Raw genomic sequence first — 13,168 nt, forward strand, 5'->3', positions numbered from 1 at the left:
ATGCTTTCCCTCAATTTACACGAAGAAAAAATATACAACAAAAGCAATTTACAAGAAGAAATAACAAAATTTAAAATGAAGACTGTATCATTTTTTAACTCTTTAGCAAAGGAATCATAACTTTCACTCATTGGTACATTTATCATACAAGTATATTCATCCTCTGATAAATAATGCCTTCTCTGGCATCAAGGCTATCCCAAATAACAATGAAAGCTAAAACTAAACTCGGCGGCGCGACAGCCCATGGAGGGTCAGGGCCTACTATGCCCATCTCAGTTTTCTTAACCTCGGGCTCTGGAGCAGATGTTCTGTTGATGAACTATCATCATCATAGTTGGCCAGACAGCCCAATGTGGGCCAATGCCTTCCTCTGAAGATTTCTCCATAATGACTTTTGATTTATTTTTGATCAAAACTTTGTTCAGTTTAAATGCTACACAGAGTGCCATCTAGGGGTTATTAAAAATTGTTTCAGCTTAAAATGCACCGCCCCATTCTCACATAGATGATTCCCCCGTCGCAAAGAGGTTAAATAACTGAAAAAAATTTAGTCTGTCTTAGATGAACAACTATTTTCTTGGCATGCTAATCTTTATCAATAACCTTAGGGCTGACAGAATAATAACATTTCACTTAAAAATATTATTTCATTTGAAATTTTATATTATTAATGTGTTATAACCATTTTAGTCGGAGGAATTCAAAGGAAAATCAATTTTTGTTTTAAATATTTATTCTCTGCGATAAAAGAGAAATGTATGTGAGTGGATGTTTCACTAATAATTTTTTTAAAAGCCTAAAAAAATTTTTTAGCATAATTGAATATAGGGTGTAAAAATGTGAACAAGAGGTTTTTTCAATGATTCAAAACAAAGCAAATATATCAATTAATACAAATATTTATATTTTGGTAGAATAACCCACATAAATAAATGATACAGTTCAGTCAATTAGTAATAACTGAAATTTGACCAGATGTGTGAAAAGTCCCAGTAAGTTCAGCTCTCCATTAGTTTTTGTTTTGGACTTTTAAATAATAACATTTGTCTTTCTGACAGATTTCCAAAAAAATGAATTAATTAATTAATAAAATAAATAAAACAAAATAAATAAACTTATTTTAAATAGTTTATAACAAAAATAGTAAAAGGAAATTTAATTTTTATTACTCAACCACAAGACAGTACTTAATCAGCAAATCTTAATCAGAGAGTAATTATAGCGGATAGATCATAACAGTAAGCACCTCCGTACATAGCAATCAGTAAATATACATAATGTATTCAGGCCTGTGGCAGAATTTATTTTAGCAATCTGCGACATACCCCTCTAGTGCTAATATCTTTCTACAATATATTTTTAATAACAAACATATATGCTACTAATTTAAAATAACAAAAAAGCTGGTTTTACAACAAAAAAAATACTATATATATTTTTTTCTTAATTGAACATATAATTTTTATTTTAATATTATAGGTAATATTTTCACATTTTGTCTAAAGGGGGGAATGCACAGATAATATCCTCGGCATTTTGTAAATAATTATCGCAATAAAAAAAATAACTAAAAATCAGGCAATCCGCAGCAGTACTTGCCGTAAAAAAAGATTGACAGCAAAATCACACGCATCGGAGACCTCGAGTATGTGTTTCCTTTCGAGATTGGGCTGTTGTTATAAATAATATCGTATAAGAAATATCAGATTTAAAAAATATAAAGAATATAACTCCCAAAAATTCGATAGAATTATTGCCTTAAAAATTAAATACTCAAATGCACAATTTGAATTTTCCATATTGTTTGAAATATATCGGGATATTCAAAAATCAATATCAATAACTGCCGAAAATACAATCGAAATATTACATCGCCTTATACAATCGAAATACACAAGGTTCCGAAAATACAATCAAAATATTACATCGATTTACGATACTTTCGGCGTATGTTGAGCGAGTCAAAAAGTGATTATCTAACTGCATAATTCAAATATCAATTCTGCCACAGGGTTATTCAGGAATACTGGGTATACAGGGTTGCCACTCATATCATCTGGTTAAAAAAAAATTCACCGTGTTTACCCGTTACATATTATACACACTATATTAAGAGGAAACAACAATTACTGTGCTCTTGTGTCAGCTATAGTGGGATAACTATATTAGATATTAGTTTTTAATTGCCGGAACATACTTAAATGATGCTATAGCAAATTAAATAGTTTAGTATAGCTAAAAAATTATGGTTAAATATCCCATAGATTACGCTTTGAGTCGCCACCTTTTTTTAAAGACAAAAGTAAGACACAATGTGCCCTGTATTTTTCCAGTTTGCAAAGAAAAAAGCAACATTTCCTGTATTTTCCCTCTTATTTTAGGTGATTTTTAAACCCCCTGTATTTTCCAGGTTTTCCCTGGGGAGTGGCAATTCTGGTATAATGCGATAGAAATTATACATAATGTAATCAGAAATAGTTAACCCTTCTGTACATACAACCGGTAAATATAACGTAATCAGAAAAACGTAAAATACATAATTCACAACAAACAGTACCTCTATAATGTACTCCAAAGAATTTACATAGTCCCTCTCAGTCTGAATCAATTCTTTCATGATATTCATTAAAGTCCTGTAAATAACAGAAAAGTAGTTATGTGGGATTTTGCACAAATTATAAGTATCTAATCAGGGGTCTGTTTATAAGAAATTTGGGTTCGTTAGCGGACCCTTCACAAAATATTTTAACTTAAAAACGGATCCTTCACTAAATAATTTATCTTTTAATCGGTCCCTTTACAAATTTGTTTATCTTCATTATTGTTTTGTTAATCGAATAAACCCTTCCTAGGAAGGGGTGGGGGAGAAAGACAGATGTAAACGAACTAAATTTTGTCTTCGGCAGACGCTTCTTCCTTTATTCGTCCGAAATTAATATTCTGCCTTCAGCAGTATAGGCTAAATACCAAATATTTGTACGTTGCATCGCTAATTTAGTAGCTGCAATTGCCGCTTATTTTTTAAAATTTCATTTTTTTAATTATAATTTTACAGTGTTGAGCATAATTTTGTATGTCTTCACAATTTGAAAACTCCTTGAAAAAGCTTTTTCGCAATAACGGACCCTTTTTGCACAAATTCACAAAAGCGGACCCTGGTTGAAAGAATGTGACTAAACATTTATTTTATATTCACAAATTACGCGTCATTTTTTTACAATTTTACAAAATTGGACCTTTCACAAAATGTCTTGACAGACCACTGCTAATTTACAGGAAGTAATTTACAGAAGTAACAAGAACAGAGGTGTAGTGTACAGTATGAAAATTAAAAAAAAAAATTAATAAAAAAAAAAGAAAAACTTACATCCTATATAACTTTTAATTCTGGGGAGAATCTTGCACCCCAACTAAACTGATTAACAGGGTGCGTAGCTCAATTTTACAAGAAAAAATAAGCATCTTTTAAGCACTCAAAAAATTTTTGGACTTACTCAAAAAATCAGGATATAGACACTAATAAATATTTTTTCTTCCTATTATTAAAAGTTCTTCACATATGCATAAACAAAATGCAAAACAATTTTCAAAGACATGATCAAGCAAGCAGGGTGCATAGTCAAATCTTTCAATCAAAAATAAGCACCTTTTAAATTCACACTCAATCAATGAATAAGGGGTAAAAATACATTTCCCCTTTTTTGATATTATTGAAAAACAAAAAATTTTTATAAAGAGTTTTAGCATTAAAAAAACCCAAAAAGAAACAGACGTAAATCGAAATCACTGGTCTTTCCCAAATCACTGATCCAATCAAAATGAATTCAAATTGACCCTGAACTCAGAACAAAAGTACCCTTATCCCCTGCGTCAAAAAAGTGGTAGAAGTAAAATAAAATAAACAAGAATAAAATTAAAATAAATTAAAAAGAAAAACTTTTCATAAGGATCTAATATTCTCAATCCGAATTCTCTATCCGCCTGACTGATTCCATAGCAAACACCCCTTTTTTTGTGAAATGCATGGGGTCCACCAGATATCACTGAAGAAAAAAAAATAATAATTCGAGAAAAAAAGCACTTTTTAAAAACGCCAGCTGAAAAATGCACCTTTAAGGGCTTTTAAAAACGAAATCCTCCCCAAAGCACCTTTAAGTACTTTTTAAAAACCCTAGTTTCTGAGAATTAACACTTTCCTTGATTATATTAGCCAGCAAAAAAACAATTTATACACAATTTAAAATATATTCAATATTGAGTGGTACATTCTATTTTTTAAATTAATAATTACTTTTCTTAATTATGTAAAAAAGGTTATCAAGTGTATTTTTTAGATTTATATAAAAATTATTTAAAGCATATTCAAGATTAATATTATTGATCATACTGAATTTATATAGATGTGTAAAAAATTTATTAAGAAAACTTTAATAAAATCACATTATAAATGTAAATTAGTGCATGGCCCCAATACATTTTAATTAAAATTTTCTACTTGGTTCAGTATTTCTTTAATGTAAAGATTAAATGATTTGTTGTACATGAGAATGCAAGAATTCTGGCCACTGAATCCAGCTCAGAATATGCTCAAGTATTTTATCAAAATCGATTGGCATTTTCCATTGGGCTACGCCGAAATCGATTATGATTAAATGAATTATGAAAACGTTGAATAAAACAATGCAAAATCCATGCTTTTTGCCTAAGTCACGGCGAAAATCAACATGGTAAAGAAAAAATCTCATTTTTGCACTTTTTAAAAACATCCAACAAAAAAAGCATCATAAAGGGCTCCTAAAAAAATAAGCACCTTTAAGCACTTTTTAAAAAACATATGCACCCTGGATTAGATTTTAACTTATGCCTGTCACAATAAATGGACCAGACAGGGCAAAGCAAAGAATTAACAAGTACAGATGACATAGTCCAAATCCATATTGTAGCAACCATAACAATATGGATTAGGATTATGGGATCAATTGCTGAAGTATCCTTTATGGTTCAAAGAAGCAGCCTCAAATATAAAGCACACATAATTGAATAAAATTACAAATTTAAAGGAAGTGCATTAAGATTTTCTAAATTGACCTCAATTTTTTGACAGTTTTATCGAAATTGTGGTAAGAAAAAGTGAGAAAAATTAAATAAGTGTTTGAATGAGAACAATCATGAACTGAATTAAGTTGTAATCAAAAAGCGAAATCAAAGCATGCTCACCATTTCTTCTCAATAATGTTTTATGACTATTTTGCACACTTCACACAATCAAAATTGTGTGAAGAAATAGTGAGCAAAATTACATAAAAGGTTTGAATGAAAACAATCATCAACTGAATCAAGAAGCAAAATTTAAGCATGCACTGTTTGACAGTAAATCAGATGATCATTGAATTTTTTATATTCCACTCACTTCTTGGATTTTGACTCTAAGGCAGTTTCATCAGGTGAGAGGGGGGGAGGTGTGAGATGAGTGTTGACAGGCACGGGGCTGGAATCTATCTGGCAATAGGATTTCTTATGGATATCCTCGGAGGATTCACTGCTATCAATCCTATAGATTAGAATATATAATCAACTTATTAGTATATACGGTTGTTACGAATCTTATTTGAAAATAATAATGATATCGGTCGAAACAAAAAACTGTTGATGTCAATAATATTAAGAGAAAAAAGGTCAACTGATAAAAAAAGGTAGGCTTTGCAATGGTTCAAAATTTCACAAAAAAATTCGAATATTGTTAGTGAAATACATACAAGACTATTTTTAGAAGAAATTTAAAAGCTAAAAGAATAGTGCAATACACTGCCTTGAAAATTTTGTTATGTGCAACATGCTTCTTCCCCACAACATTGGTTTTTCTTTTTAATTTTAAAAATATGGCCAAAATATTAGCATTTTTACATAAAACATTAAATCACAAACAAGTTGATTAGAAATTATTTAAAAAAAAAGAAAAGAAAAAAACAGTGAGATATCAGGCATGCGCTACAAACGGAGAGGAATCTCCAAACCTGAATTGTCTCGACCTCAGAAATAAGATTCTTTAAAATAAATGTAAAAGAAAACTAATTCTGATCCAAATTGCACATAATCTTCACATAAATGAATAAATGCACACATAATAAATAAGAAACTATAGCGCAGCATAATCTGGAGGGAAAAAAGTCATTAAAATAATAACTAAGAAATTAATTTATTACTTAAAATAAAAGGACATTTAAAAGAACTTTCTACTTTGCAGTAAATGAAATGAAGAAATTTGAATAAAAACATTAAAAAAATTATTAGAACAATTTTTTATATTTCACTGCATCACATATTCAGTCGTGAACAATTTTGCTAAATATTCAGTTATGCCAATAGAATTCCTTCTGTTAATAGAATATTACATGGGTATATAGCAAAAGATTTAACACTAAAAAATTCAATTAAGAGTTCTGCATGAAAGTAGAAATGAAGTCCTATTTCAAATAAATACAGGCTCTAATAATATCTAAGAACCTTCAATCATTCCACAATTTTTCATTAGGCTTTATATAACTTGCCATAACCAAATTGAAATGCAAATGTATAATATAAGCAAGTATATAATACGAACAATAACTGGACTCAAGATGAATATAACTTGTCATAATTAAATTGAAATGCAAGTGTATAATAACAGTAAGCATATGCAAGTATATAATATAAAATATAGCTGGACTCATGAAGAATATAACTTGTCATAATTAAATTGAAACGTAAATGTATAAAATAAGCAAATATATGAAATTATATAACATAAACTGTAGCTGGAATGACGATGAATATAACTCGCCATAATAAATAGAAATGAAAATGTATAATATAAGCAAATATAAGCAAGTATATAATATAAACTATAATTAATGATGAATATAACTAGTCAAAATTAAATTTAAATGCAAGTGCATAATATATGCAAGTACATAAAACGAGATATAGCTGATTGCACAATTTGTCATAATTAAATGGAAATGCAAGTATATAATAAATGCAAAAATGTAATAAACTATAGCTGAACGATGAATATAACTTGTCATAATTAAATAGAAATGCAAGTGTATAATATAAGCAAATATATGCAAGTATATAATATAAACTAAAGCTGGTCTGACGATGAATATAACTCTCCATAAAAAATTTAAATACAAATGTGTATTATGAGCAAGTATATAATATAAACTATAGCAGGACTAATGATGAATATAACTTGTCATAATTAAATTTAAATGCAGGTGTACAATACATGCAAGTTCATAAAATAAACTATAGCTGGACTCTTAGATGAATATAACTAGCCATAATTAAATTGAAAAGAAAGTAAAAAATATTATCAGGAATATGAAAGTATATAATATAAACTGTATCTGGACTCCTGAAGAGTATAACTCCTCATAATTAAATTGAAATGCAAATGTATAATATAAGCAAAGATATGCAAGTATATAATACAAACTATAGCTGGACAGAGGATGAATATAACTCGCCATAATAAATAGAAATAAAAATGTATAATATAAGCAAGTATATAATATAAACTATAATAAAGATGAATATAACTTGTCATAATTAAATTTAAATGCAAGTGTATAATATATGCAAGTACATAAAACCAGCTATAGCTGATTGCAGAATTTGTCATAATTAAATGGAAATGCAAGTATATAATAAATGCAAGAATATAATAAACTATATAATATATACTATAGCTGAACTGACGATGAATATAACTCGCCATAATAAATTGAAATGCAAATGTATATTATAAGCTAGTATATAATATAAACTATAGCGGGACTAATGATGAATATAATTTGTCATAATTAAATTTAAATGCAAGCGTACAATACATGCAAATTCATAAAATGAACTATAGCTGGACTCTAGATGAATATAACTAGTCATAATTAAATTTAAAAGAAAGTAAAAAATATTATCAGGAATATGAAAGTATATAATATAAATTGTAGCTGGACTCCTGAAGAGTATAACTTCTCATAATTAAATTGAAATGCAAGTGTATAAAATAAGCAAGGATATAATATAAACTATAGCATAACAAATAATGTATAAAACTTGTCATAACCAAATTGAAATGCAACTTAATAATATAAGAAAATATATGCAAGTATATAATACAAACTAAATCTGGACACACGATGAATATAACTCGCCATGATAAATTGAAAAGTATAAATATATGCAAGTATATAATATAAACTTTAATTAATGATGAATATAACTTGTCAAAACTAAATTTAAATGCAAGTGTATAATATATGCAAGTACATAAAACGAGTTATAGCTGATTGCACAATTTGTCATAATTAAATAGAAATGCAAGTATATAATAAATGCAAAAATATAATAAACTATAGCTGAACAATGAATATAACTTGTTATAATTAAATAGAAACGCAAGTGCATAATATAAGCAAATATATGCAAGTGTATAATATAAGCAAATATATGCAAGTGTATAATATAAGCAAATATATGCAAGTGTATAATATAAGCAAATATATGCAAGTATATAATATAAACTAAAGCTGGACTGACGATGAATATAACTCGCCATAATAAATTAAATACAAATGTGCATTTTAAGCAAGTATATAATATAAACTATAATTAATGATGAATATAACTTGTCAAAATTAAATTTAAATGCAAGTGTATAATATATGCGAGTACATAAAATGGGCTATAGCTGATTGCACAATTTGTCATAATTAAATGGAAATGCAAGTATATAATAAATGCAAAAATATAATAAACTATAGCTGAACGATGAATATAACTTGTCATAATTAAATAGAAATGCATGTGTATAATATAAGCAAATATATGCAAGTATATAATATAAACTAAAGCTGGACTGACGATGAATATAACTCGCCATAATAAATTTAAATACAAATGTATATTATAAGCAAGTATATAATATAAATAATAGCGGGACAAATGATGAATATAACTTGTCATAATTAAATTTAAATGCAAGCGTACAATACATGCAAATTCATAAAAGAACTATAGCTGGACTCTTAGATGAATATAATTAGTCATAATTAAATTGAAAAGAAAGTAAAAAATATTATCAGGAATATGAAAGTATATAATATAAACTGTAGCTGGACTCCTGAAGAGTATAACTTCTCATAATTAAATTGAAATGCAAGTGTATAAAATAAGCAAGGATATAATATAAACTATAGCATAACAAATAATGTATAAAACTTGTCATAACCAAATTGAAATGCAAATTAATAATATAAGAAAATATATGCAAGTATATAATATAAACTAAATCTGGACACACGATGAATATAACTCGCCATGATAAATTGAAAAGTATAAATATATTCAATTATATAATATAAACTTTAATTAATGATGAATATAACTTGTCAAAACTAAATTTAAATGCAAGTGTATAATATATGCAAGTACATAAAACAAGTTATAGCTGATTGCACAATTTGTCATAATTAAATGGAAATGCAAGTATATAATAAATGCAAAAATATAATAAACTATAGCTGAACGATAAATATAACTTGTCATAATTAAATAGAAATGCAAGTGCATAATATAAGCAAATATATGCAAGTGTATAATATAAGCAAATATATGCAAGTATATAATATAAACTAAAGCTGGACTGACGATGAATATAACTCGCCATAATAAATTTAAATACAAATGTGCATTATAAGCAAGTATATAATATAAACTATAATTAATCATGAATATAACTTGTCAAAATTAAATTTAAATGCAAGTGTATAATATATGCGAGTACATAAAACGAGCTATAGCTGATTGCACAATTTTGTCATAATTAAATGTAAATGCAAGTATATAATAAATGCAAAAATATAATAAACTATAGCTGAACGATGAATATAACTTGTCATAATTAAATAGAAATGCATGTGTATAATATAAGCAAATATATGCAAGTATATAATATAAACTAAAGCTGGACTGACGATGAATATAACTCGCCATAATAAATTTAAATACAAATGTATATTATAAGCAAGTATATAATATAAACAATAGCGGGACAAATGATGAATATAACTTGTCATAATTAAATTTATATGCAAGTGTACAATACATGCAAGTTCATAAAATGAACTATAGCTGGACTCTTAGATGAATATGACCAGTCAATTAAATTGAAAAGAAAGTAAAAAATATTATCAAGCATATGAAAGTATATAATATAAACTGTAGCTGGACTCCTGAAGAGTATAACTCCTCATAATTAAATTGAAATGCAAGTGTATAAAATAAGCAAGGATATAATATAAACTATAGCTGAACTAATAATGTATAAAACTTGTCATAACCAAATTGACATGCCTATTAATCATATAAGCAAATATATGCAAGTATATAATATAAACTATATCTGGACACAATATGAATATAACTCGCCATGAAAATTGACACGCCAGTGTATAATATAAGCAAGTATATAATATAAACTATAGCTGGACATGCGATGAATATAACTTGTCATAACCAAATTGAAATGCAAGTGTATAATATAAGTAAGCATATGCAAGTATATAATATAAAATATAGCTGGACTCATGAAGAATATAACTTGTCATAATTAAATTGAAATGCAAATGTATAATATAAGCAAATATATGCAAGTATATAATATAAACTATAGCTGGACTGCAATGAATATAATTCGCCATAATAAATAGAAATGAAAATGTATAATATAAGCAAGTATATAATATAAACTATAATTAATGATGAATATTACTTGTCATAATTAAATTTAAATGCAAGTGCATAATATATGCAAGTACATAAAACGAACTATAGCTGATTGCACAATTTGTCATAATTAAATGTAAATGCAAGTATATAATAAATGCAAAAATATAATAAACTATAGCTGAACGATGAATATAACTTGTCATAATTAAATTTAAATGGAAGTGTACAATACATGCAAGTTCATAAATTGAACTATAGCTGGACTCTAGATGAATATAACTAGTCATAATTAAATTGAAAAGAAAGTAAAAAATATTATCAAGCATATGAAAGTATATAATATAAACTGTAGCTGGACTCCTGAAGAGTATAACTCCTCATAATTAAATTGAAATGCAAGTGTATAAAATAAGCAAGGATATAATATAAACTATAGCTGAACCAATAATGTATAAAACTTGTCATAACCAAATTGACATGCAAAGAAAAGATGGAAAAAATGGCAAAAGATAAGATTTTTTACATTATTTGAAAAATAATAAATGGGGAAAACAAGGTTGAAATTTAGAAAAAAAAATCTTTTTACAGGGGTTTGTTGCTTCAGAGAATATCTTTATATTGAGTGGAGCACGACATTAATTCATATGCTAGTTCGTCGGGATCACCAAGGGCGATTCTTTCGTTACGTGTGTTACTTTTACACGACATATTTCAACTTTAACACTTATTATAATAAACTTGTTAGATATTTTTTATGTTTTTCTTAATTTGTTGTTAAATCTATATGTGTTGTAAGTTTTCAAAACGAAGATTGAAGGCGCAAATTAATTTGATGTTGAAAAAAAAAATTTCTGAAATTTTGTTACGTGTGTTACCCTTTATAATGCTAGATATTTGAAACTTTGAATATATTCATTTAATTCTGTGAAGTATAAAGGCAAAAAATTAAGATATTTTCTTTTATAGAGAGATACAATATCGAAGCTGTGTTTAGTGATTTTTAAAAATTTCTTGCAACAGTAAAAACTTCTTTATTTTGGTGAAATTGGTGCGTTACGTGTGTTAACTGAACGTTACGTGTGTTACCCTCTGTGAATATTTCAACTGAGAAGTCATAAATGTTGCACTAAAACATTTATTTATTTTAATTTAGCAGAAGAAAAACAATTTATTTTAGCAAATAAAATAGTTAATGGTCTGGAAAGATGGTTGTAGCCCTTCTTTATACTGGTTTAGAGAGTAAAACATAGCAAATCTTAGGCACATCTATTCCTTCAAAATCATTTCTGTTTGGAAACAAAAATATGCATATTTTCCAATTATTTTATGCAAATATTGCATTTTAAGTTTACAAGAATGTGCATTTGCGTCAATAATGTTCCCGAGATAGAGCATATGTCGTTTTAATTTCAGTTATAGGCGTACTTCTGATCAGGAGAGAACAGAAATTGACTTACTGACTATTTGTGTGCCACAATGTGCATCTATGCATCTTATTCAAGTATCTAACGATACTTATGCATAGATTTTATGCTTTGTATTACCGTTGCCATGTATTGATCTTTTCAATTAATATCTTTATTTCCTTTTGGCTAATATATAATACTGTTGTATTAGGCATGAGTTGATTGGTGAGCTTTGCAAACAACACTGGATAGCAAATAAATTTTTTTGTATAACAACACAATGATATAAATAACTTTGCTTTTTGCTTCGCTTTCAAGATTTTGTACTACACACCTATCCCATAGAAGGAACTTCTGCATGTGATATCGTAAAGTATTTCCAAAATAATTTCTTTTTTTATATTTTGATTGACAAAATATGAAATAATTCAACCATATATTTATTTTTAAATTCTTAACTTGACTTATTACTATAGAAGGTTTCTGTTAGCTCATCTTCTGAAGTAGAATCGTTTTTAAACAGTCTTAAAATAAAAGTGTAGACATTGTTTCACCTTTGCCTTAGGAAAATATTGTAAAGGAGTCTATTTTAAACTCTTTAGGAGAGTATCGTCTAAGACAACAGCTGCTGTGAATAACGGAACTGTGGCTGGATAGCATAATGCTGATTGAAATTCATTTTGATATTCAAAAGAATATGCTATTGCAAAGTCAACTTGAATTTCCCTGGTTTTAATGCTAGATATGTTTGCTTGGAAAGTATCACCTCGGATTCTTTTAACTCTTACGTATTATTGAAAGTTAGTCCAATTTTCAAGAGTTATTTCAAAACATTCTTCTTGCACATTTGCCATTATATATTTTTTATTGTGAGCTATTGTCATCTTTTTCTCATCGTTACCAAACTACAATAAATGATGGTTAGAAACCTATAACAAGCAATGAGAAATTTTTGTAAGTATCAGAAGCACCCTTCCAACAATTAG

General features: G+C 27.5%; 1 protein-coding gene across 3 annotated transcripts in view; it reads right to left on the reverse strand.

The window, feature by feature from the left end:
- LOC107444770 (puratrophin-1) overlaps nucleotides 1-13,168 on the reverse strand; it is a 286,553-nt gene that overhangs the window by 30,136 nt on the left and 243,249 nt on the right. For all 3 annotated transcript variants that reach the window (XM_071182931.2, XM_071182930.2, XM_087167220.1), the window contains exons 16-17: nucleotides 5,414-5,554; nucleotides 2,561-2,636 (exon numbers count right to left, since the gene is read on the reverse strand). In XM_071182931.2, the coding sequence (XP_071039032.2) occupies nucleotides 2,561-2,636; nucleotides 5,414-5,554 (217 nt within the window). The remainder of the gene's footprint in view (nucleotides 1-2,560; nucleotides 2,637-5,413; nucleotides 5,555-13,168) is intronic.

Source organism: Parasteatoda tepidariorum, chromosome 7 (assembly GCF_982258835.1).
Source record: "Parasteatoda tepidariorum strain Cologne lab strain chromosome 7, Ptep-v5.0, whole genome shotgun sequence".
Lineage (NCBI taxonomy): Eukaryota > Metazoa > Arthropoda > Arachnida > Araneae > Theridiidae > Parasteatoda > Parasteatoda tepidariorum.